The sequence below is a fragment of the Canis aureus genome, chromosome 16, assembly GCF_053574225.1.
Source record: "Canis aureus isolate CA01 chromosome 16, VMU_Caureus_v.1.0, whole genome shotgun sequence".
NCBI lineage: Eukaryota > Metazoa > Chordata > Mammalia > Carnivora > Canidae > Canis > Canis aureus.
The window spans coordinates 55767071-55793388 of record NC_135626.1 but is presented as its reverse complement, the minus strand read 5'-3'; the positions used below and the strand labels follow the sequence as shown (position 1 = coordinate 55793388).

General features: G+C 53.8%; 1 protein-coding gene across 1 annotated transcript in view; it reads left to right on the top strand.

The window, feature by feature from the left end:
• LOC144286245 (uncharacterized) overlaps window positions 1-26318 on the top strand; it is a 176316-nt gene that overhangs the window by 125707 nt on the left and 24291 nt on the right. The window contains exon 2 of the mRNA XM_077852452.1: window positions 8790-8864. Within this exon, the coding sequence (XP_077708578.1) occupies window positions 8790-8793 (4 nt within the window). The 3' untranslated portion in view covers window positions 8794-8864. The remainder of the gene's footprint in view (window positions 1-8789; window positions 8865-26318) is intronic.

Sequence of the window (26318 nt, the reverse complement as noted above, 5' to 3'; positions counted from 1 at the left end):
TTTGTAAACTTTTCTTTTCTCTTTTCTTTTCTTTTCTTTTCTTTTCTTTTCTTTTCTTTTCTTTCTTTTCTTTTTTCTTTTCTTTTCTTTTCTTTTCTTTTCTTTTTCTTTTCTTCTTTTCTTTTCTCTTTTCCTTTCTTTCTTTCTTTCTTTCTTTCTTTCTTTCTTTCTTTTCTCTTTTCTTTTCTTTCCTTTTCCTTTTTCTTTTCTTCCTTCCCTTCCCTTTCCTTTCCCTTCCCTTCCCCTCCCCTTTTCCTTTCCTTTTCTTTCTTTCTTTTTTTTTCTTCTTTCCTCTTCTTTCCTTCTTTCAAGCACACTGGGTTGGGCTCTGTCTTTAGGCTCCTGTTACAGAAGGGAAGACCCAGGAGAGTGGTCAGAGTAGCACCAATGTTAGCAGCTCCAGGTGGAGGTGGGTTGTTTTTTGAGAAAGACCTGAGGAGTCAGGAGCCTCCAAGAGCAGCAGCTACAACTGCTCTGGCTTGGCAGTCGGGAGAGAGCTTTGCCATTGTCACGGCCAGCTACCTACCCCTGGAGCACCGTGGGCTGGAGGGTGGCTCATGGCAGCAGGGCTCCTCTCATTAGGGTTTCGTGCGCTTTCCTGGGCTCTCGGGATCCAAACACAGGAGGCATATTGCCCATCCTAGAGGAATTGAAGATCTCAACCTCTCCCCTCCGTTGTCATGTTTGGTGCACATGCGTGTGTCTGTGTGTTGGGGGAAGGTGGGCAGTAATATCATGGCTCAAGTGCCAGCCACTAGTGAGAGCTGGAAAGTCAGGTGGCTTCTCGGAGGAGGTGGTACCTGGGCTGGGCCTAAAGGGAAGGTGTTAGGGAGAGGCAGAGTGAAGGAGGCCTTGCAGGTGTGGGGAGCAAAGATTAGGTAACAGTAGGGAAGTCCTACAAACAAGGCCGGGGAGAGAGGAGGAGGATGGAGCGTAGGTGGCCTCTGATTTCAGCTGGGTGGGTTTGGTCTGTGCGGAGAAGGCAGTAGGGAGCCGCTGACGGCTGCTGAGCAGAATTTGGCAGACGTGATCGATATTTCAGAATCATAACCTGGGAGAGGGAGACAGAAGGGGCCGGATCAGGCAAGCTGAAAGGCAGGAGGCCCGGGTAGGGGGTTTGCAGCAGCAGCAGAAGGCAGGCAGCTTTACCCCTAGAGCCAGAGGAGCTTGGTACAAATGTGGACTCAACTATTTACTAGCCTTGGGACCTTGAGCTACTTTTAAATCCTTCCGTACGTCAGTGATCTCATCTTCCGCACAGGGATGCTAATGTTCACTCATTTATTTAACCGAAAGAGGGCCGCATCCTACCATGGATGCCGATCATACGGTGGAGAACCAGATACGCTCTCTGAGCACAGAGACACAAGCTGAAAATAAATAAACACATGCAATCATTTCAGATGAGGTTAAGTGCTGTGAAGAGCACAGTGGCGTGTACTGCTTGGGTGGCCCGCGTCACAGGGTCATCATGGACAGCCTCTCCAAGAAGGGTGCAGTCTGAGGCGAGGCCCTGGAAGTTAAAGTGTTCCAGGCTGAGGAAATAGTGAGTGCAAAGGCCCTGAGGCACCAAAAGAGCTTGGAGCTTTTTAGTGCGCGGAGGGGTAATAACAGGGTGAGATGTCGCACAAGGTGAAGGAATGAAGTACGGGAACACACATAAAGGGCTGGGACACAGTAAACACTTAACAAGTGACTTTTCCTTATGTCATGAGGACGTTCTGGACCTGAGGTTAACGGGACCCAGGAGGAGGAGGAGAGGAGGAGGGAGCTCCTGAGCCTGGGCACCCGAACGAGGCCCATGAGGATCCTGGTTCTCAGGCTCGGATCCACCCTCTCCATTCCATGCTGTCACGGAGCAGCAGGCCCCTGAGTGCTGGCGTGGCCTCGGCTGTCTCCATGGAGCTTGGCCTCTGTTTCCAGCCAGGGGTTATGTAACAGGCTCCAGGAAGTGCACGGGGCCGCAGGTCCTGAACCAAAACGGCTGGTGTCATCAGAGCCCTCTGTCTGTAATGGCACAGGTATTTGGACAATGCCACGGAGCAGGTCTGTGAACCGTCTGGCCTGCGGCGTGTCAGCTGGGCTAGGATTCGTGGTCAAGTGTACAGTTCAAGCCTGTGGTGACTGTACGCTTCTGTGCAAGCGCTGCTCTCCCGTCAGTGACGTCCACGGCGGAGGCCTCCGAAATCACCTGCACTTGCCACCTGGATGCAACTCACCCCGGGTCTGAGGATCACACAGGAGGCAGGAGGCCCCCCCAGCGCACCCCTGCGAGATCTCACCTCGAACCCCGACTTTGGGGCAAGCCTGCAATATCTATTTCTGATTTCACAAGCAATCCTGCAACTTGTATTTTGACTGGTTTTTAAATTGCATTTATAGGTTTACTTCTCACTTAAGATGATGAATGTCCGTTTCATTTGTATTTTTTTTTTTAATACCAAGGGGGATTTTTTTCCCCTCATCGAACAATGCCTTTTCACGTTAGACATGTAGAAATAAAACAAATTGCCCATAAACTCACTACGCAGAAATGACAATGGTTAACCTTTTGCTGACTCCTTCCAAGTTCATTTTTGTAAACTATGCAATCCTGTAATCCATTTATTTTTACACAACTGGCAGTTAACACAGTTACTTACCACTGACCAGGAAATATGCTATGCAGTTGAACGCGTGGTTTAATTTACCACCAGTTAACCAATGTGTGAAACACAGACAAGCATAATCCTAGTTTATAACCTCACCTAGAAATAATAGGAATGAGGGGCGCCGGGGTGGCTCAATCCGTTAAGCGTCTGCCTTTGGCTCAGGTCGTGATCCCTGGGTCCTGGGATCAAGCCCTGCATTGGGCTCCCTGCTCAGTGGGGGAGCCTGCTTCTCCCTCTTCCCCTGCTTGTGCTCGCTCTCTTTCTCTTTGTCAAATAAAAAAATAAATAAATAAAATATTTTTAAAAAGATTTTATTTTTTAATCTTAAAAATCTTTAAAAAAAGATTTATTTTTTATTTAAAAAATAAAATCTTAAAAAAAAGAAGAAGAAGAACAGGAATGATCATGGCTATCAGATGTGGAAGGCTTTCTAGCGACACAAAATGGTCACGATTGCTGCTCCCATTTTGCTGATGAGAAAGTGGACACCCAGGAAGGGGTCCAGGATGGCACAGGGAGTTGATGTTGCGGCAAGCTAGAATTTTAGTCTTAGACTCCCTGACCCCAGGACCTGTAAGCATGTGACACAGACTCTCTGTCGTCCATCTGCAGCCCTTTGCTCGCTACTTGACATCCTCTCATCCATCCTCTGTGCTCACTGCCCACTCCCGGGATGGGCACTTCTGCAGGATGAAGCCCCGGTCAGCATAGTCACTGTTCCGGAGGAGGGACGCTTTGCCGTGTCCTCCCTTCTTCCAAGTCTCCTTAATAGAGTCGGCCCCCAATGGATGTTTAACCTTTAACAACCTTCAACCTTTTGGAAATCGGAATCTGAGACTCAGCTAGAAGTCTTTACGACTGTAAGCCAGCTGACGATCAATTTGCACATCCCGGGGCCCCTTCCCTCTACTCCTAACTGGGGTCACCTGGAACCCTGATGGATTCGTTGCAAGAAAGCAACATTTGTGCTGTTTGAAGTCAAAGGCTGCTGTTTAGAACTGGTTTGTTTTCCCATAAAGTCATTTTGTCCTGGAGTGTACACACACATACATACGTGGCTACGCGTGCACACACACACTCACCTGTATATATATTTTTGGGGTTGTCCATATATAGTACTTCCCCATGCCACTTTGATCAAAGAGCAAAAGGACCATAGGCTCCACATGTAAGCCTAGAAAAGCCGGGTCAGGGGCGCCCGAGTGGCTCAGTGGTTGAGCATCTATCTACCTTTGGCTCCGGTCGTGATCCTGGAGTCCTGGGATCGAGTCCCTCATCAGACCCCCACAGGGAGCCTGCTTCTCCCTCTGCCTGTGTCTCTGCCTCTCTCTCTGTGTCTCTCATGATTAAATAAATAGAATCTTTTTTAAAAAATAAGAAGAAGATGAGAAGAAAGGAAGAGTAGGCACATTGAAACAACCTCCTGGGCAGATCACGCTGGCATGAAGTGCCTCTCAGCCTGCGTACTCATCGCGGTCTCATTTCTCAGACAGACCCGGCCTTGCAGTAACCGTGAAGGTGTGAGCTCTAAATATGCCTGTACTGACCAGAGCTTCTTTTTTTGCTTGTGGGGTTGACTTAGGAGTGGATAGGGCATTTTTTCCCCTAGGGGAAACCCCCAGAAAGGTACATGAGGAAAGAGAGGGAGCGAAAAGCCCGCTGCCCTGCCACCAGTGCTTATTTTGGTTAGATGAAGGATAATCCTCACTTGGTGTCAACTTGTCCTGACATTCCAGTAACAGCTTTGGTGATCTAGCTGTTTATGAGCTAAGGAGATGGGCACCAACTCCTGTTAATAGGCATCTCATCCAAAGAGACTCCTTGGAGGAGAGGTGGGAGGAAGATGGAGAGAGAGAGTGAGTGTGTGTGTGTATTTAGGGAAATGTGCATATCTGAGCGTTCTCCAAGTACACATTTCACAGTTGGGCCAGAATAATTAGGAGGTAAATTGCCATCTGGGCATGTCAGTTCTTTTGTTTACTTGTACTGAGTTGTGCCAACTAATAAAGCCCTTGATTTGGGTTTGGGATGTCCCAACTTCTCTTTTGTGAGAAATTAACTGCCTGCCTATCTATCTATCCATCCATCCATCCATCCATCCATCCACTTCTTCTAGTTGGTGTCTTATTTGATTTTAGCCGGAGTGAGTTCATTTGTGGGAGAGACCACTGGGCAGCTCACTTGTCTGAGAGCCAAAGTGGGATGGGGTGGGGAGGAGTCGGGGTGGGCAGCAGAGAACGCCTTTCCGCCCTTCCTCAGCAAGAAAATTAAATAAGATAAATAAACCCTAATCCTGACCTGGGGGCAAATCCCAATAAAGATCCAGGTTAATTTTTCCTGACGATACAACCCTTGAATTCATTGTACGAATTAGACGGTTCTATGGGCCTAATTTGCCAGATCAGATTGTGTAATTATCTTTTATAGGGCTGGGTGTGATGTATGCTCGGTGTTTATGCTGCAGGGGGCTGAGTGTGTGTGTTTGGACTTCAGAGGTCCTGCTCTACCTGCCAGGCTGAACTGCTTCCACACAGCGGGGGTGGGACCTGCTGGAGTGCCGGCCTGGTCAGGAGCAGGCCCCGCGCACCTGCATGGAACAGACGGACTAAGGACCGAGTCCTTGGGACAGAGCTGGGAGGGGCTTGGGGGCAAGGCCTTTGGGCTGGGGCACGGGTCTCCGGGAAAGAGCAGTGGCATTGAGCATCGCCAAGGGCATTCGACAAAGGGGGTCCGCGTAAAGGGTGGCGAGTTTGGAGATTGGAAGGAAGTCCAACTCCGACCTGGGTTAGATGCTGGTGACCTTAGGCATTTTGCCTTCACGAGCCCCTTCCAACATTAAAACCAAAACCAAAACAAAAGCTGAAAAATGACGATTCATGATGGCAGTGGTGTAAGGATGAACAACAAAGGCTGGATCCGTTGTTATGTAGGCATTAACGTTATACTTATTTTATTTCTTCTAATTTCGTAAGAAATTAGAATGTGTTTTCTGGATCGGGGTCCTGGGCACTGCCTTCTGTGGGTGTCAGCCTTGGGTGCGTTCCTGGCAAAGGGACCCAGCGGGTGGGCCTCCTGACAGCTACTTGACCTGCTTGATGGAAGTCATCCCCCACCCCGTCCCCACAACACGGGACTCATTCAGAAGGTCCAAGAATTCTCCCAAACTGCAACCCTTCCTTTGGCCAAAGACTTATAAAGTGTTAAAAGCCCACATTTGAGCTCACCTATATTTCCTGCCCTACCCTGGCCAACCCTGGCCGATCATACCCGCTGCTGTGATGCATGACCTTCTGTTGCCTGCATGAGTGACAGCGTAGGTGGTGCACTTGCTGGAGAGGCAGTGGGTGGGTTGGTGTGGGACTGGACGTGTTCCAGCCTGATGTCTTCTTGTGGCCTCACCTGCTGGGCCTTATGATCCCCACTTGAAGGTATCCGGGAGCACCAGCCCCTTCCATCTTGGCTGGAGGTGGTTGGGCCAGGAGCCACTAGGTGGTGTTTGGCTCAAGGCGTCCGTGGAGACATCTGGAAGGACCTAGCTGGTGTGGGAGGTACAGATGGAAGGGAGGAACCTTTGGGAGCAGGCTGTGGGTAGCCCGTTGCAAGATCTGGCCTCCCTCAGAAGTTTGGTGCCAGGCATGGCATGTTGCCATTGGCCTGCTTCCGAGGGAGTGCCATCCACTCCTCGGCCTGCTGTGGTCCACACCGAGGACGGAAGGGCAGCGGGGAGGTGGGTGTGCGGCCGCGACAGGGCCCTGCGTGGCAGATGTTGAGTGAGCGTTCTGTGGGCAGGGAGAGGCTGCATCCGTGGTCCCCCGGCCGTCTCGGAGGCCTGCAGCTTGCCTGCCCTGGATGGGCATGTGGACACAAAAAGCAAAGGGGAAGAAGCCCCGCTCGTGTTAAGGAACAGAGCAGAAACATACCGTTTCTTAGAGTATGTTTCAGGCTGGGGGCTGGATTGCCCAGAAGTGGATTGAGGGAGGCAGCTGTCTCTTGGGATGTGAGTGATGTCTCTGACCATCTGGCATCCAGAGTCAGCTGGGCAGGTCCCCTACTGGAGAGGCAGTGGGGAGGGGAGGTGTGTGGGGCGGGGTCAGTTGGCCTGAGGTTTCTGGGGATGGGGACATAAGGCGGGTATTTGAGGGCATCCCTGCTAAGACCTGGCTACTCAGAGTGTGTTCTGTGGACCACCAGCATTGGGCTGACCCAGGAGCTTATTAGAAATACAGAATCTCAGGCTGACACTGAATTTGAATTTTAAGAGAATCTCCAGATGATCCTTAAATTTTGATGCATATTAGACTTACCGGGGATGGGGAGTGGGGGGAATTGAAAAAAAAAATTGTTTTAACCCAGACCTGAGTTTATGCAAATCAGAATTGCTAGGAGTGGGACCCAGGCTTTAGTACGGTTTTCTAGCTGCCCAGGGGTAGGGGGACAGTGATTTCAGTAGGTAGCTTGGTCTGGGCACCTAGACTGTGAGAGTCCTTGCTCCGTTTCAGATCTCGTCCCCTTAAACCATAGGGTTTAAGTCTCATACTCCCCAAGGTCTGTTACTGCATTGGTTGGATTGGAATGTCTTGAGAGCGGGGTGGGTTTAGGTTTACTTGTATTAAATTTCCTATCTCCTCCTGGAAGGGTCGGGCTGGAATCACTTCCACTCACGTAGGCCTCAGCTTGCACGGGGTTACCGGATGCGCTCCACCTAACAAACTGAACGTGGGTGGGGCATGGGGGGCGGCTTTACATAGAGCAATAACAGGAGCGGGAATCCATCCTGCTGCCCGACTTGTTGGAGGGTATGTTGTGCTTTGGCTTGCTTCTTTTTGATGAGTTTTCCAGCATGAGCGAGGCATCTAGTTAGGTCTCAAGTGTTGCATGGTTCATGGGAGCTAAAATTGTTGAGTTCCTGGCCCTGTAGTCAAGAGCCCTACGTTGCATTCGAGGTTGGTCTTGGGATCAGTTTGTGGACGTGGTAAAATAAAGCTGGCCCAACAGATGTGTGTCCTCAGGATGAGGGGACGGGGTGCTGGGGCTCAGAGGATGCTGATCTGGTGGTAGGCATCGGTTGATGGGCTTGGCCACGGAGTACCAGCCTGGACCCTGTCCTCCGTAAACTCTAGAAACCCCGGGAGCGATCCAAGCGCCGAGATGATGTATGTGCGCATCCAGCGAAAGAACAAAACGCCACCCAAACAATCCTCTCCCTTGTGAGTGAAGGTTACAAGTTTTCTGTTTCAAATCTGATGGTATTATCTTTCCCCTTTTTTTCTTTCTTCTCTCTGTTTTCGTTTGCCATGAGCTTAATGATGGGGAAGCTTCGAATGGGGCTATTATCTTAAACACCTTTTGAAATACTACTCTTCCTGGTGTCTGAATCAGGCTGGACAGAGGTCGGATTTAAAGATTAAATATCTATTTTAGCAGCAGCAGCAGCAGCAGCGACTATGTTGGTAACCGCGCACATTTGCTCGGGAATTGGACGGATGGCACGTAATAGCCTCGCTCTCTGGGAACTCATAAAGAAATAAATGTTTGTTATTAATGGTGACTTTTGACTTGTCAAAGCCTGATGAAACTGGAGTAAAAAAAAAAAAAAAAAAGAAAGAAATGAAACTGTAGCTAATAACGGTGGGGGCCGGGCCCAGAGCTAGATGTTCCTCATGTGCTATCCCATGTCAGGAATTCAGACATGCCACAAGGTCAGAACATAAAAAAATGCAGAAATAGAGTCATAGGAGTCTTTGAGTAAAGGGCACCCCCCCCCCAAAAAATAAAGAACAACTCAGCACCGTGGCAATAGATTATTATTTTTTGTAGCCAAAATCCACCATAAATTTAAGTTTTAACTTGCAAAAAAAAAAAAAATCACAATCCAATGTGATACTCACTTCATTTTATTGTTAGGTCTAGTCCATTAGGATGATAACCTGTATTTTTTTGACAATACGCTTCTAGTTTGCTATGTCTGTGACGGATTTTTGCTTCATTCAGAATGAAGGTAGTTTTATTCTATGTTAAAGAATCAACAATTATGATTGTCCTTGGGGGGCTGTCTGGCACTCAGAGACATCTCCCTCTGGATTTGAGGAGAAGTTTTACTCTCCTGTTTCCTGATGTCACTCTCCCTTCTTTTTCTAGGTGAAATCGGAGGCTTGAGGCTGGCCTGGGGATGTGCTCCCCGAACCAAGAAAGAAGGACAAGAAAAAAAGAAAGGTGAGCGGGTGGCGGGGCGGTAAGCAGAGCGGAGCCACACCCCTGCTCCTCGGCTCGCTCTGGGGCTTTTTCTTCCTTTCGGCGGCAAACCTCCTTTTCCCAGGCATCCCTAGTGCACCTGCACCCGCGTGCCAGCCCAGAGGGGTGATTGGCAGGCAGGAGCCTTGCTGTCAGCTGTCAGAGAAGGTCCAGAGACACAGGTTAATAAATGCTAACAGTCATTGCAATTAATTCCAGGCAGACTGTGTTCCCACAGCTTCTACCTGGGTGAACTCACTCTCACCTCTCGCCACGCCAGCAGGTGAGCATGTCACACATGCCCAAGCTACAGATGAGAAAGCAGAGGAATGCTTCCTCACCCTGGGTCGCCTTCTCTCATGGCCTCCTTCCCTAGGCTGCAGACCTGCACTTCCCTAGCCCTCAGTTTTTCTTTCTGTGAAATGGGGACAATGAAGGAGCCATCCCCACCGTGTTGTGGCATGAGATGAGAGGATACGGAGTGGATTAAGCCCACAGTTAAATGTCAGTGGTTGTTTTTTTTGTTTTTACCTCACCATCCCTGGTTAGGATCTTGGGTGATTTATTAAGCGTCCGTTTCCTCGCCTAGAAGATGCTGGTGCTGATACCTTGTCCTCATGGGAGGTCATGAGTTAAATGAGATAATACGACTAATACTAATACAAGGCTAGACCATGACAGATGCCCTGTGTCTTCCCTTCCTTGTGTGTCTTACTCCACATGGATCAAGTAGAGGTGTTAATGCCTCCGTCCCTTAGAACACTAAACCCTGGCAATTGTGATTTTTGGATCTGATCCTTCCCCCCTCCACCCCCGCTTCTCGCAGCCACCCTGTTGATCTTGACACAAGCTGGGGGTCCTCATCAGGGTCTCCAACCTTTGGATTTCTAGTCTTTCTTTCCCGAAGTTATCTTACCTGTGTCTTCTCTAAATGTCTTTCTCACACCCAGGTTTCATCGTGCCACTTTCTGATCTAAAAAACAAAACAAAACAAAAACAAAAACAAAAACAAAAACAAAAACAAAAAAAAAAAAAACAAAGCCGGAAAGCAGCCCTGTCATGGTTCCCTGTTGGTTATCCCAGCAACTGGATCTCATTGGACCCTTAATCTAATTATTCCCACCCAAATTTGGATCCTTACAGCCAGACTTCCCTGCTTTGATCCCACCCCCAGACCTGGAATATTGTCCACACCCTGCCTCCGTGCTCGCCCCCGACTCCCCACCACGTCTCCATCTGTGTGCTTCCCTCCTCAAAACCCCAGGACCACAGGGGCCCAGGGCACTGGTTGCTCCTTCAGCTAGAACATCAGCTCACCTTCGCCTCCCCGCACTGCTGCCTTGACAGTGGTGGGGGGTGGAGTGGGGCTCGTCTTCTGTTAGTTGGGTGTTTCTTCCACATCGGCCCTCTCTCCCTGCATGTTTTCTGTCCAGATGATGGTGTGGACCAAGGGTGGGAGGGTGGGTCTGGGGAGGAGTCAGGTGTTCTGTAGCTGCTGGGGGTGCTTGGGTGACTGGAGAGCTGTGAGTTAGGGCCAGGGTGTGACCGTGTGGCTCCAGGGGAATTTCCAAGCCAGTTGTGGGCACTGCCTTTGTGAGCACAGCACCCTCCACCTCAGCCCTCCCTCCCCCCTCCATCCCCAGGTAGCCTCAGCCTAAATGGCTGTTCATTCCCTAAGATACACGGCCCCCCTGTGCCCTTGGGAACGGCCTGTTATTGGGTCCCCACTATGCGCCAGGACGGTTCCAGGCAGAGAAGCCCATCCTGCCACCGTGGAACCGGCCTGCTGGTGCAGGGAGGGTAGGTGATAAATGGCAACATGGTAAATAGGTTAATTATCTAGTACGTAAGCAGGTGATAGCATTGTGCAAAACCGCGGGAATGTGGGCAGGAAAGGCAGGCCGAGCGCAGGGCGGGGAGGGGAGGGCAGCTTGCAGTGTTGAAGGGGGCAGGCACCTCACTGAGGAGGTGACGTCTGAGCGCAGGCTTGAAGGGGCAGCCCGTGAGCACGTTCCCTGCGGAGGGGACAGTGACGTTAGGCTGAGGGCAGGAGCACCGGCGGGGCCGGGGTGAGGCTCGGCCCGGGGAGAGCTTTCCCACCGAGGGTACCTGGGATCCACAGCAGGGTCTTGAGACGAGTGTGCTGTGGTCACACTTACGGGCAGCTGGTATAGAAACCGAGAGGAGCAGAGCAGCTGGGGTCCATGGAAGTGCCTGTTCTGTCCCGCTCAACCCCGTGTATGTGACAACAGAATGGCATTTACGGGGGGGGGACGAGCTGAGAAGCTTCCAGGACATTTCTCAGGGGCTCTGATCGCCTAATTTGGGATAGCGTCTTGCACCGGGGCCGTGGCTTCCCACGAGGGTCTGTCCCCAGTACCCCCCTCCTGCCTGCGGAGCCACCAGGCATCAGACGGGCCCTCTGTAGGGTCAGCAGCAAGGAAGAGGAGTGAAGAAGGAGCAAGCGGGAGCGAATGAGCGGAGAGAACGATGGGGGAGGGAGACCAGATGCCCTGGTTTTGCTGTTCCAGTTGTAGGCAGGGCCGTGGCGGGGAGCGGGCTGCCCTCAGGGACCCCCAGGAGGCTCCTAGCTCAAGGCCCTCGCTCGTGGTCTCCCCTCAGCCCTCTGGGGGGGGGCTCCTCCTGCTGCCCTGCAGTCTTCCCATCATCTTCCTCCTCCCTTTGACTATAGGGAACTCCACAGTTGCAGGGGAAAGTCCTCATTCGCCGTTTGTCCTTCCCGTCCTGCGGTCACAGTGACCCTCCAGGTGGGACGGGCTCAGGGTGCTCCAGCGCTCACCCTGAAACAGCGTGTCTTTCTTAGCACGCGTCCCTGAGGACCCGGTCTTGGTGCTTGGTAGCGAACGCCCTGTGATTTTAAGTGCGCTGAAAACTTCACACCTCGCCCCCATCTCGGGGGACTCCTCTGTCACCGGTGCCTGGGGCGGAAGAACTAGCCAAGGATCGAAGCCCGGACCTCCTTCTACCCAATAGAGCCTTAGAAATGTGCACATGCCCTGTCGTACGCGCTTGGAGGAAGGAAAAGGCAACGAGCCGGGTGACGTCTTTACCTGCATCTTTGTCCCAAACCCGAGCGCATTTCCAGTCGACTCTGCTGGGGACACTTTCCTACCCGTGGCCGTGTCTACTTGCAGACCGATGGCCTGGGGACACAGAGCAGGGTGGTGGCCTGGCGGCTGGGTCCCCGCAGCGTCCTCGTAAGCGGTACCAGTGCGGCGCTGACTCGGGGTCCTTCCTTTCACGGGGCTGTCACAGCCACCGCCTTTAGGCCCCAGAGGCTCCTGTGTGAGATCATCGGGAGGAAGAACTTTTTTTTCCCCTATAGATGAGAAAGCCTGACACCCCCCTCCCCCCCCCGGGAGGATGCGCTCTGTCCCCAGCTCCGTCTGTCCCCAGCTCCGTCCGTCCCGTTGTGTGCGACCGGCAGGCAGAGGGTGGCCGACCCGGGGATGTCAGCCGTAACCATAAGTGACAGCAAGGAGCCGGGGCTCTGGGAGCAAGAAGCAAGTCCTGGTGGTGAGCAGCAGCGGGGATGACCTCACCCGGGGGACAAGAGCCATCCAAAGGACTCGCAGATGGAACTTCCCCTCGGGGCCCAAATGTGAGTCACCGAGGCTAGCGTCTGTGCAGCGGGCTCCGTCCCGGGGCCTCCCACGTCACCCTGGGACATCGTGGTCACTGCCGGGGCCTGATGACTCACCCGGGCTCCCAGGCCAGCCCTGGGGGCGGGGGGAGGGGGCTGGGGGTGGAGCCTTTCTCCCCTCTGGCATCTGTCCCCTCGGCAGGCGCTGTGACCGCAGCGTGGCCGGCTGCGTCCCCGGACACGGTGTGCGAGACGTGTGGAGCCCAGAAAGCCCCCTGTGTCCTGCAAGGCTGCGCCAAAGCCCATCGCAAAGTGCGGTCTGGAAAGTCCGGGGGGCTCCGTGGAGCTCGGGGGGCCGCAGCCGTGCCCCCTGAGCCACGTGGACGAGTTGCATTCTGCGACCTGAGAGGTGGGGGGCACGCACCCGCCCGCCTGTCCCCCAAGGGGCGCCCCGTCGCCCCATCCCCAGCGAGACAAGCAGAGTTCACCCAAAAGGCCAGCGCGGGCTGGCGGGGTGTCAGGTTTCCCGCCACACCCGGCCTTTCTCCCCCTCCGCTCCCATCTTCTGAGGATAGAAATAGTGTCATCTTCCCAACCTGTCACTCTCACACCTGCCGGGAGCCCCCGGCGGTGAGACGCCCGGCGCTGTCCAACCTAATGGCATCTGTGTGTATCGTCTGTTTTAGAAACCAGGTAGCAAGAGGGACTTTCTGAGGATTTTAAAAAAAAAAAGTAAATCTCCCAACTATTTCAGTGAAGTTTTTGGTTGCTTTTTTTTTTTTTTTTGCCTCCTGTTTTTTTTTTCTTTTTAATTTTTCCATATGTTTTTCCCTCCTTCTCTTTTGAATTAAAAACATTTTTTTTTTTTTGTAGGAAAATACCATACAAGAGAGTGGGGAAAGGGAGGGCTCCCTGAAGGTTTGTTCCCCCAGGTGAGGTTGATCTAATATGTGTCTCCAGAGCACAGAGGAAGCCGGTCCTGCCAGGCCAGGCCCGTGTCCCGTCTTGACACAGCGCGTAGAGAGCAGGTGGACGGTCATGGGACTCAGTTTACCGCCCCACAGCCTCTGTCCTTCCCCGGAGCGATGGAGCTAACGTGGCTTCACAGTTTTGTCTCATTGTCTAGGACTTTCCACGTCCGGTCTTCTTTGTTTGCAAGCGGAGGAAGGGGTAGGAAGGTATGAGAGCGGTCTTTAGGGTAAAGGTCAAAGGCAACAGGGCCTAACCCAGCACCAGGCCTAGGGGACCACCTGTCAGGCACTCCTTGGGCCTGGGATCGCTGTCCCTGTTGAGGGAATGGGCGGGGAGGGGCTGGGGCAGAGGCAGGGTCACGGGGACACTGTTTGGCCTAGGCCACGAGGGTCAGCTTCGCAGGGCCCCGCTGGCTGGAGATGAGGCGGTCGGAGGTATGGGCACGAATGTTACTTGGCCCAGGTGTGAGAACTTGTGCGGAAGGCTCGGCCTCCGGGTGACTCAGTCTGCTAGCAAAGCTATAAAAGGGAAGTGACTCACTGTCAGCCCTGAACAAGAACTCCTAAGGCCAGGCCGCCAGCACCTGTCTGGGACGTGGTTAGTTATTAACGCTGCCAGTAAGAGTGTCATGGGAACCAGACGCCGGCCTGGATTGCTGGAGGCAGCTGGGCTTTCCACAGCCTGCACACCATCCACTCACCTCCTCGGGGCTCCTCTCCAGCCTGAACCGAAAGGCAGAGGAGCCCACGGAGCTCCTGAGTGTACCGTGTCTCCCAAGGTGCTTTGAGGATGACACAAACTCCACCCAAGACAAGGAAGGGAACCGGGAAATGGTTTGGTAAGGAGAAGCCTTAGCTAGAAGGTGAGGTCCAAGGAGCCAGCCTGAACCTGGCCCTTCCAGGAGGTGTGGGCTGTGGATGGGGCTGGCCCGGCCTGCCCTGCCCTGCAGGTGTCACCTGCACGTTTCTGGTTCCTGGGCCTCAATCAGCTCTGCAGTGAAGGCCTCTGGGGTGGTGTGGGCTAATCATTCCAGAGGCCCCAGCAAAGGAACCCTGCCTCCTCCCCTGGAGGCCTGACCTGAGGGTCATTAGGTCCTGCCCTATTGACCTGAGGCCCCAGAACAGGGTAGTGTCCTTGCTCTGTTCTGCTCTGAAGTCACCAAAAACCACTTTGTGAGGCTGCTTGAGACAGCTAGGTGGAACAGAGGGCCGGCTTTGAGGACCTCGGTGGGGCAGGTTGGCAAAGCCGAAGCTCAAGAGCTGAGGTAGGCATTCAGGTCAGCTCTGCTTTTCCTTTCTCATTCTCTAGGCCTGAAAAAATACACATGTACACAAATACACAAAAGCTCCTCCTTCCGGATCCCAAAAGGCATGCCTCACTGCTCTTGGGAGAGGCTCAGGCTAGACACAAGCCGTGCCGGTCCCTGCCAGCCCCTGCCCTTCCACTGCCAGCTCTCAAGCAGGAGGAGGAAGATTGAACAGGAAGAGATGGGAATATTAGGAAGCCATGCTCTCTAGTGTCCCCCAAAACAAAGCCCAGCAGCCAGAGGGAAGAGCCATTCCCCGATATTTGTTTCCCCTGTAAAGCCCTAAAATACCTGTGGGCAGCAGAGGGGCCGCCCTACGGGCGATGGAGATGGAAGGAGCACTGAGCTATTGCCTGGGACACATACTCCCTGGGTGGCCCCCGGGAAAGTCATCGAATGCTCAAGCGGTTTCCCCATCTGCAAAGTGGGAATAAGAACAACACTTAGGTCCTGCTTACTTGACAGGGTCTGTGTGAGGCCAGCTGAGCTCACCGAGCAACGTGGCAAGGCTTCGGGAGTGGCAAAGGGCCACCCAGATCGAGGGCGCGGCACCGTGGTGCTTATGGTGATTAGCAGCAAAGCGGGTCCTGAGGTCTGCGCTCCCCCTGGGAGGGTGGCTTTACAGGCACCCACCTGTGGCTTAAGATCTTCTTGGGCCTCCCACGGCTGATAAATCACCGCCTGGTAGGTGTGCTTTGTCTGGGCTGCAGCAGGAACAGACAGCCTGACCTTGGTTGCTGCGGGGGAGAATGCTCCACTGCCTTCTGCGCCTCCTCTGCCTTCCTCAATGGGCCGAGAAGAAGCAAGCGCCTTATCTATTGGGCTTTCCTGAGGAACCTGCCACCTACCATATGGACACTGGTGATGCCGAGTCTCTTTCTCAGTACACACACTCATTGGGGTGCTGATTTAGGTGTCTCCAGCCATGTGGTTTGTCACTGTCTTGCCACAAATGGAGATGCCCAGAGGAACGTCAGATTGTATCTCGTGGCGCGGTTTACCAGGAGGCGCTCAATAGTCGTTGAATATACAAACTGTCTAATTCTTTGTTTTGTTCCAAAATGTCCCACATATCCGTTGAAAGGAGGCACCTTGAGATTTGAGGGGACCTCTCTGGTGGGGTGGTACACATCTGGTGAGTGCTTTCTCCTTGGCCAGCGCTGTGCTAAGTGGATTGGGTACAGTCCTTGCTCTCGTAAAGCCAGCCTCTCCCTGGCCATCGAATTCCATCTCCTGTCTGGACCAGGATCTCCTCTGAGTCTTTCCGGATGGGTATTCTCTGCCGGGACACTCGCGGAGAATGTCGTTTCTCCTGAGGCCACCTGCCCTAGTCATTTCAGGAGACTCCATCTGCCTCCGGGTCCTTCCAGAAGGGATTGACGGCTGGAACGGGGAAGAATCCAAGAAGGCCTTGTGGAGCTGCTGTGACTCTGAGTAAAGAAGGCTGGAGGAGAGAGAGGAGAGAGCTGCAGGCCATCGGCAGTGCATCAAAGAGCGTCCCCCAGAACCTCAGATGTGACCGTGTTTGCAAATCGGGTCTCTGCAGATGTGATGAGTGAAGCACCCGATGACAAGTCCTGAGAGGAGAGAGGGGGAACAGAGACACAGAGAGGATGGGGATCTCCAGAGGGGAACAGAAATCGAAGGAAAGTGTCCACAGGCCAAGGGTGGCTAGAGGCCAACAGCAGCCGGGAGACACGCCTGGAACAGGTTCCCCCTCTCAGCCTCTGGAAGGCACAACCCCTGCCCGCACCCTGATTTTGGACTTCTGTCCTCCTGAACTATGAGAAGTGTCTTGCTTTTTTGCCACCAGGTTGTGGTCATTTGTTATGGCAGCCTCGGCGTAAGAGTGTGAGGCAGACGTGAACGTGCTCTGTGGCGGGTTACGGGAACAGGCTCGAAGTGAGGGGTCTAGGGGACCAGACTGCCTGTAAGGAGACAGGACTGCTTCATAAGTTTGGGAGTGGGGTCTGCAGGCCTGTTAGCCCATGGGCCTAGGGCCCTGGTGCCAGGCTGAGGTGTACGTGGAGCAGAGCCCTTCTGCCGGGAGACCGTGTTCACAGTCCAGAAAAGTACCGCCCCTGGATGCTCAGACTCAAGTCTGTCAAATCGTGACTTATGTGATGACAGAGGTAGTTATGAGGTGCTTAACGTTGGAAAAGTTTATGAAAGGCAGAGAAAATATTCGGGATCCATACTCAATTATGTATCCATTCTCTATTTTAAAAAAATAATATTTTGGTGCTTTTATGGTTGTATCGTATTTCATTGTAGGACCCATGGCATAGTTATTTTTAAACAGTTAGTTCTTTAATGTTTCCCACATTTTTTTCTCTTTTGCTGCAAAAGGCTCTGAAGACCATCCTGGTAGCAAGAACTTGATTCATATCCATCCTAGTTTCCGGGGGCTGCTGTAACAAGTCACCACCAGCTTGGTGGTTTAAAACAACACGAATGTAAGGCGCCTGGGGGGCCTCAGTCAGTTAAGCATCCGACTCTTGATTTTGGCTCAGGTCATGATCTCAGGGTCATTCAGGCTCCTTGTTGGGCTCATGTGCTGGGTGTAGACCCTGTTTAAAATTCTCTCTCTCTCCCTCTCCCTTTACCCCTCCCTCCACACCATCCTTGCACTGTCCCGCTGGCACACACATACATTCTCTCTCTTTTTTAAGATTTTAAAATTTATTTATTCATGAGAGACACAGAGAAAGAGAGAGAGAGACACAGGCAGAGGGAGAAGCAGGATCCCTATGGGAAGCCCGATGCGGGACTCGATCCCAGGACCTCAAGATCATGACCTGAGCCAAAGGCATTCAACCACTGAGCCACCCAGCACTCCTTGCTCACTCTCTGTCTAGAAAAAAATAACAAAAAACAAACCAAAAAACATCACCACCACAAATGTACTCTCTTACAATCCTGGCAGCCAGAAGTCTGAAATGGGTCTCATGGGACTAAAACCAAGTTGTGGGCAGGGCCGGTTCCTTCTGGAGGCTCCAGGGGAGAGTCATTCCAGGCCTCTGGACGCTGCCACATTCCTTGGCTTGTGGCCACATCGCACCACTCTCTACCTCTGTGTTCACGTCCGTTCTTCTCTGCGCTCAGGCCTCCGTCCGCCTCCCTCTGATAAGGACCTCTGTGATGGCATTCAGGGCCCATCTGGATAATCCAGGATCCCCTCCCCGTTTCAGGACCCTTACCTTAATCCCACCTGCCAAGTCCCTACATAAGGTGACATGTACACCTTCCAGGGATTAGAACATGACTCTCATTCTTGGGAGTGGGGTGTCGTTCAATGAGCCTATCCCCATGTCCATGACTGTTGTTCCTCACAGTAAATTCCTGCCAGTGGAAACACGGGGTGCGAGGGTCGCCCTAACGTACCGTGAAGCGCCTGGAGAAGCCAGTATTATGTCCATTGAGTGGCATGGTATTTGCTACTATGGCTTTAAGGCCCTTCTTTGGCCTCCTAGGAGGCAGATCCCGTAGGGAGGCCGGGGCGGGGAGGGGGGGTACTGAACTCCCCATTACAGGAATCGTTTAGAGTCGGCCTCTGAGAGGCTCGGGGCTAATGAGATAATTCCCATTAGGGGAGGAAGGAAGTGAAGGTGGCCTGACATCCTTTCTGTCTCTAATTTATATGATTCACTGAAACCTCCCCCTCTTCCCCCGTGGGCCCCCCGCCCCTCCTCCGGCTGCCCCTTTGAATTCTGGTTCCACTGTCCACCCTCTTTCTGCCAGCCGGGGCTCCGGTTTCCAGCAAGTCCCAGCATGCCGAGGAGCCTGGGAAGGCTGCCTTCTGCCCAGATGAGGCACTCGGGCTCTCTCCTCCGCAGCCCTGCCAGGGAATCCGTGCTTCCCCCCTTTCTTCCCTTTTCCCGGAGCCTCACCCAGCTCCCCTCCACCCCCACCCCTGCCCCTGACCGGTGACCAACCAACGGGTGTCCGTGGGGACCAAAGTAAAGAGAACAGCTTTCAGCGGAACACAGGCAGGCTCCAGGGGACCTAGGGGCTCAGGCTGCCAAGATTTTGTTTGTCCCCCACCCCCCCCCTTGCAATCCCCCCCCTCGGCCGCCCCTGTACTTTCAGAGGCAAGGGAGAGAGAACAAGAGAGATAGTTCTCTTCCTGTTTTGCTCCGCTGCCTACACTTTTGGTCAAAGCTGTCTCTGCAAACATGAAAATCCAGTTTGGGTCTTTAATTAGAAAAGTGTGAAGTAACCCAAGGTTCAGGCTGTTTGAAGTTCAGATCCAGCCCCGGGAGCCTGTCTGGGGGCTGCAGACAGAGGAAGACCCCGTCTCCTCGTGGGCACGCTGCTGGCCTGGCGGGGTTGTCCGTGTCATGTAGTGACCCCCGCCTGCTTGCTGCTGGGGACCGTGCCAGCCTCTCCTCCCCCTAGGCCAGGAAGGGTCGCTGGCGCCCAGAGGGAGGTGCGGCTCCTTCTTGCCCCTGGTTTATTCTTTTCCTCCTCTCATCCTCCCCGAGGGAGGCCATATGGTGGAGTGTTCCGAGTCAGGGCCAAAGGCCGGAGCCGCGCTGGCCCTGGGGACAGTCCGGCGGCCCTGATGTGCCGTGTGGGTGGCCTGTCCTGTGAACTTGCTGCCTGACCTCCCTCGGCCTCCGAGAGCCCAGCTGCAGCCTTGGGTAACAGCCTGGCCCCGTCGTGCCGGGCGGGTGCCGAGGCCCCGCGTCCCCCCTGCCCTGTCCCCTTGGCATCCTTGCCACCCGCTGTCCAGGCGGTGCTGGGCCCGAGCTGGGCAGACCGGACGGAGGTCCTGGAGGCCCCCTTTCCCATCAGGGTGGCCTGAGCCAGCTCTTCGGGCTGTCGTGTCTGCAGTGAGAGGGGGACGGAGCAGGTGGCCCAGAGGTTCAAGGAGGACTGGACACAGGTTAGAAGGAGGAAAGAAGCTAAGGGCAGGACCCAGGAGCCGGGGGCGGAGGACGTCCGTGCGCTCCCAAAGTTGAACAGCAGCCAAAGCCAGGGTCCCAATGCCTCGTCCGCAGTGGGGGCTTCTTAAGGAGGAGCCCCTGTCACCTGCTCCTATAAGGGGGCGCACCTTCCCACCGTGTTTTAGGGATGGAGCATGGAAGGAGTCCAGGTAACTATTAATCTAAATGCTACGGGCAACATGATTGATCACAAAAGAAATTAAAAAGTCACGACCGATGGGTCTGGAGTTTCTGTACACCTCTTAGGTATGGTCTATACCGGGGAAATAACCAGGCAGTGGCTCATTGTCCTTCCTTTCTTCCATGTGGGTTCCCGTGTTTTTTAGTACAGACAGAGATGGATACGATGATCATGGCAGATATCCTTGCTGAGCCTTTGGTGTTTGACTCAGTCCTCACGACGACCTGACGATGGAGTAGGTATGGCTCTTAGTCCCGTGGGTCCGAGAGAATCGAGGCAACTTGCGGGAGATCTGAGACTTGATCCTTGACTTGACTCCATTTCTGAAGGCTGAGGTGTCGTCTCCAGTGACGTGTGCCACCTGCCTGGTTTCCTGTCCGTAGGAAGGAGTGTCCATGGCCCCGCGTCCCTCCCACACCCATGAGATAACTCGCCTGTATTGTTAGTTTTCACGTGTTTGGTCATTCATTCATTCATTCATTCATTCATTCATCGGCTTCTCCGGGGCCAGATGGTAGGCCAGGAACTCCGGATACCAGGAGGTGAAGCACGGTTGCCACAGTGAGCCTCTAGCTGCCCGGAGTCAGACCTGCGAGGTGCTGAGGAGGAGCGCTCGGGGGTCCCGGTGCCCCCCAGCACCGCAGTCCTTGACTGCTCATGCTTTCTCTCCTGTGAGGTTGACGGTCCTTGATGTTCTGGATCCAGACAAGTGAGAGTCCCACTGTGTCCTCACTGCGGGCTGGCTATGGCCCCTCAAAGTCTGGGTGGACAGTAGAGTCCAGCATGGGACTTTGGGGACCAGGTGAGGGGACCCGTCGGTGTATCCCTCCTGAGGAAAGAGGGTGGCACCTGTCGTCCTCTGGAGCCCCGTCCCTGGCGTGATTCACAGAGGACGGGGTAGCTCCTGCGTGCCCTCCAAGTAGATGTCTCTCCGTCCCCGTGGTCCCCATTGTTGCAGCAGAGCCGGACACCGTCTGGCCTAGTCCCCTCTTAGCTATGATTAAATGGGCCATCCGAAGAAAGAGAAGAGAAGGGCCTTGCTATTGGCCATTGGGTAGCCCCTGAGGGACATGCTGCATGATAAGGAGAGGACAGAGGGAGTGTGGGACTAGGGTCCCTATTATCTTTAAAGTCCCTCTTTAGAAACAATCTCCCGCGGATAAACAGGTGATCCAGGTTGGCAGGTTCGGAAGGGTCTTTGATCCACCTAGAAGTTAATGCTTTTCAGTGGAGAGCCAACCACAAAGCAGCCCCACCCAGGGCCACAGAGATAACAGGCTGGTGCAATCACAAACCACCAGCCTTTTGATAATGCCCGATTTTATTGAGGTCTGGTTTTTACCCAATGGGAACACATCCGGCCAGCATCAAAGGAAGCAGGCGTCACCTTGTACAAAGAATCCTCTGCCCTCAGGTGCGTATGTGCTGGGAAGGGTGCGTGTGGGGCCGTGTGTGCACAAGGCGGCCCACTGGCAATTTCCTTTCTATAGATCAGAGGCCACCAGCCCCAAGGGGCCTTGACCAGCCATGAACACCATTCCCCGGTTCCAGGCGGTCCAGCTCCTCAGATGTCCCTGCAGGTGGCGATTTCACCTCTTACGTGTGAGGGGCGTGTGTCATTTCGTGCTTGACCCTGTGTCAGAGGCAGTTGGTATATAACAAGGGTGTTAGGGGAGCAATGAGGTGGGTGCTCTGAGGACACAAAGCCTGAAGGCGTATTGTTCAGGATTCTCGGGCTTGGTCTCTTGGGGTCTTTTGGAGGTTTCTGCACTACACAGAACAAACAAACCCCAGGGACGTATGTCTCACCTATGAGAGCGGAAGGAACGGGACATAGTGGGCGGTGGAAGTATGCGGAGGGAAGCACAGGGTCACATCTTTGCAGGGGGAGCATCGACAGATGAAATGGTTGAGTGTGGTCCTGGGGGGACGGGGCATCCTCCCCCCTCCCCCAGGCGGTGCCTCCTGGCCGCCTCATATTTCATCTGGGCAGTCAGGATGCTGGACATCATGCGTTGGCCTCTGGAGACAGGAGCAGAGAAACAGCACCGCACAAACAGAACATCTGGAAGCTTTTTAAAGTTTATTTTTTAACACATTTGCAAGAGTCAGGACGTTTGCACACGAGGTTTACGGGCTGGAGGGAACCAGGGGTTTGGTCCAGCGGGAGATAAATTTCGACTCTGGAGAAGGGTGGGAGTACAGGGAAGGGGATGGGGGAGCGCTGGGAATGGCCGGTGTACGCAGCAAAGTCCCAAACGCTTTGGAACCTGGTCTAAAGGCCTCTCAGAACAGAGGAGGGGGGGCCCAGGTTCCCTCCTTGCCTGTCCCGGGGCCGCCGATACAGAGCAACCGGAGTTCTTGTACCTTGTTCTAATCCGACACATGACCTGGTCTCCAAGAGCAGAAGGCAGGACCTCTGAGAAAGGATGGGAACGTGCTGGTGGGCTCCGTCCCGCTGAGCCTTGGCCTCGTAGAGACGCACTGGCCGCGGGCTGGGCCTTTCCTCTGAGGGTTCCGGACTCCTACCCGTTCCTCTTCTTTGCATCTGGGCTAGCAGGGGGGGCTGACATAGGTTGGGGGGGGGCAGAGAGGCCAGCTCATCCCCGTCCCCGTGCTGCCATGAAGGGCTGCCTAGGAATGTCAGAGCCATGTGAGCTTCTCTCTCCATCTTCCTCCTCCTCTTCCTCTTTCATGCCCCCCCCCCTCCGCTCTCCTCTCTTCTTCCTCCTCTTCCTCCTCCTTTTCTCCATCCCCCCCACCCCCCCAGTGACATCCTGGACTTAATGGTTTGGGCCAAGGGAAACAAGGAAGAGCTTGGCTCAGCATTTCAGGCAGGCCAGGCAGGGAGTAAAATAATGGAGGAAAAGACAGTCCCAGCAGGGGAGACAATTTACACATGACTTCATCTTTCTTTTCAAGGAGCCAGAGCATCAACCTGTTCCCCTCTCCCTTTCTTCACCGCTGGTTTCTCATTCAATTCTTCCCTTCCTTTCTGCCCCAACCCAGTGTGGAGCCCCGGCCAAGCTGATCTTTCAGGGCTTCGTCAAATGTCAAATACGTGGGAAATCTCTCCCTGCTCCCAGCGCATCCTCGCCGGAGGAGTGTGGTTTCAGTGCCCCGGGAGTTTACCAGTTGGAAGGAGAATTATTGCTCCCCATTTCTAAATGGGCTCCACTGCCTCGCCGCTGTCTTTATGAAGACGGTTCTTTTTGTTGAATGAGCTCATGTTTATAGCTCATGGGAGCTGGTTCATTGTGTGCTGTTTATTAGGGGAGGGACTGAGGCTCCGTGTGGTTATTCATGGGAGACACCAAAAGGTGTCCACCCTGTTCTGATGGGAAATGAGGTGATGCAGGCCTCAGGAATTCCACGCCATCTAAGTCACCCCATCTGGCGACTAGGATGCCCGTTCCCAGGTCGGCAGCAGTGATGCTTTTACAGCGTCTGCTTGGGAGCATCTTGTGTGCTTCCCATGGTCAAGGTCGTGGTGTGTCACCTTCCCCAGCTCAGAGCCGTCTCTCCTACCGGCCCGCTGGCCCCCTGCGGGGCGTCTCAGCATCGGGCTGCGCACTGGAATCACCTGGAGGGCTTTAACGGCCGCCTCGTCGTGCCCTAGGAGATACAGATTCAACCTGGCTGGGGGCGAAAATTCCAAGTGTTGCTAACATGCAGCCAAGGTCAAGAATGGACCACCACCAAGAGACAGCATTTCTTAACTGGGAGTGATTTTGTTGACCATCACCCCCCCCCCCACCGCCCTTACTTACTTAACGTGTCTGAGACACTTCCGATGGTCACATGGAGAGGAGGGCACTACTGGCATCTAGTGGGTAGAGGTCAAGGATGCTGCTAGTAAGCATCCTACAGCACACAGGACAGCCCCCGCCCCCCATGATGAAGAGTTTTCCGGCCCCAAACGTCATTCCTTCCAGAGTTGAGAAGCTTTGCTCTAGAATGGTGGTTCTCACGCTGGAGTGTACCAGAGTCACCTGGAGACCTGGTTAAAACAGACTCCTGGGCTCCACTCCCAGAGGTTTTGATTCAGTAAGTCTGGGGTGGGGCCCGAGAATTGGCATTTCTCACAGGTTCCCAGGTGCTTGCTCAAGCTGTCGGTCCAGGGCTACGCTTTGAGAAGCACTGCTCTAGACAGACTCGGAATCCTGTGTTTCTAGATCCGTGATAGATTGCGTCCGTTGTGGTTACTAGAAAACCCTAAAATGGCAGTAACTTAATAACTAAGAAGAACATTCTCTCCCACGTAACAGAAATTCAGAGAAAGGCCATCTGAGGCTAGTGTGCTGGTTCTGGGGTTTATCAGGGACCCAAGATCCCGTGTTCTTGTTAGATCATCTTAGTGGATGACTCCCATCTTCATGTCCCTCGTGGTCCAGAATGGCTGCTGGAGCACCTGCCATCCTGTCCCGGTTGAAAGCGGAAGGTAGTAAAGGCAGACAGGTGAAAACAGTGGCGTCCTCCCAACACCCTTGGGACATACTTCCCAGAGATCCCACAGCGCTCTTGCTTACGCCTCTTTGGCCCGATCTCAGTCACTTGGCCATAGCCAGCTACAAGAAAGGCTGAGAAACGTAATCTTTTTACTTTGGGCCACAATGTGCCAGCCAAAACTCAGAGTTATGTTACCAAGTAGAAAAGGGAGGGTACACGGTAGAGTCATCAGCTAACAGCCTCTGCCCATGTGTGCACGCCTAATCCGTCCTAACAGTTACCACTTGTACCTGCGTATTTGGCACCTGCCATGTGCTGTGTGCCTTTCTTGCAGTGTATCACTTAATCCTAAAAGCTCTGCAAGGCAGACACAATATTATCTCTGTTTTTTGGATGAAAGAGCTGAGACTTTCGCAGATTAAGCAAGCCACCAGCCCAAGTGACGATCACAGATGGTATGGTTTGAGAGCCTGCTTCAAAGCCTGGGCTGCCTCTTGCCTCAGTTGCTCTCAGGGACCTGACTTTTTGCTTCTGAGCCTGCGAGGGTGTCTGTTAGACATTTCTAAGCCAAATGTGGGGCCCCGTCCCCTCTGACCAGCAGCATTCGTGCCAGGGTCACCTGCATCCCCACCGGGACCCCCGCTTGTGCAGACCTACCTGGAAACAGGTGTGGTATGCCCGATTGACAAGATTCGCCCGCCTCCCCCCGCCCCCGCGCCCCATGGATGCTATACAACCACCACAAACTTAGTGGCTTAAGACAACACACATTTGTTCTCAGGGGCTCTGGACGCTCATGCCACTGGGCTGAAGTCAAAGTACCCGCAGGGCTGGGTTCCCTCCGGGAGTGCTCGAGACGAATCCATTCATTTCCTTGCCTCTCCCAGCTTGCCCCTGTGTCTCCGATTCCTCCCTCCTGAATCACTCCAGACTCCTGCTTTCATTTTCACATTGCACTCCGTCCCTCTCCTGGGTCCTCTCTCCCCCGCCCCAATCCCGGCCTCCCTCTTGGAGAGACCCTCATGGTGACCCTTGGGGCCCACCTGGGTCTTCCAGGAGCAGCTCTACACATGGGATCCCTTCTGCCCCCAGAGGGGTCACAGGTTGCCCTGGGACGGGGTCAGGGTGTGGGTGTCCCTGGGGGCTCACGTTCAGCCAGCCACAGGGGCTCTCCGGCTCCCATGCTTCCCTTCCTTGTTCCCGACACGCACAGGCTCTGCATACACACATCTCACTTGGGCCCCAGGAGCTTGAAGCGAGGCCAGAAACAGGTTCTGAAGGGCAAGGCGGTGTGGTCAGAGGTTTCTCTAATCAGCCCCAGTGGCCATGACAACGGGCCCGAAAAACATCCAAGTGGACCAGGGACTGTGGGGAGGGGAGCCTGCCCTGGAAGTGACAAAGTGACTTCACCTGGGCATCATGCACACCGGACAAGCGTAAACGGCAGATCCGGTCGTCCGTCCAGTGACGAGCTGCATGTTTCTGGGTAACTTTGCAGATCTCTAGGCACCTGTGAATCTGTGAGCCCCCTCGCCTCTCTCTGGGCTCATGGGGGCGGGTCCTGGGCCAAATACATAATGCTACACCTAGCTGAGTTTACTGCAGGAGGGAGGGTGGGAGTGTTCGGCTGTGTCGGGCTGCTTCTGTCCTCACCTCATTTTCCTCCCCTGCAGTGATTCCCTGTCTCCCTCCCCAGCCATCCACCCACCCCGGTCTGAACCTCCCCACCCCGCCCCAGACCTCTGCCCCACTCCGCACCCCACCTGCCTTGGCTGGGTCTGCCTGCCAGGACCGGGATGAGTCTGGGGTGTAGTATGTTTTGCTTTTTTATTTTTATTTTATTTTGCGAATGCCTCCCAACATTCCCCTCTGTGTTTAATGTCCCGCTGCCAAGGGCATGTGGTTGCCCGGGCGACAAGAAGGAAGTCCCTGTGTGATTCACCCGCCGCTGCCAATTAATTTGCTAGCTGCGTGC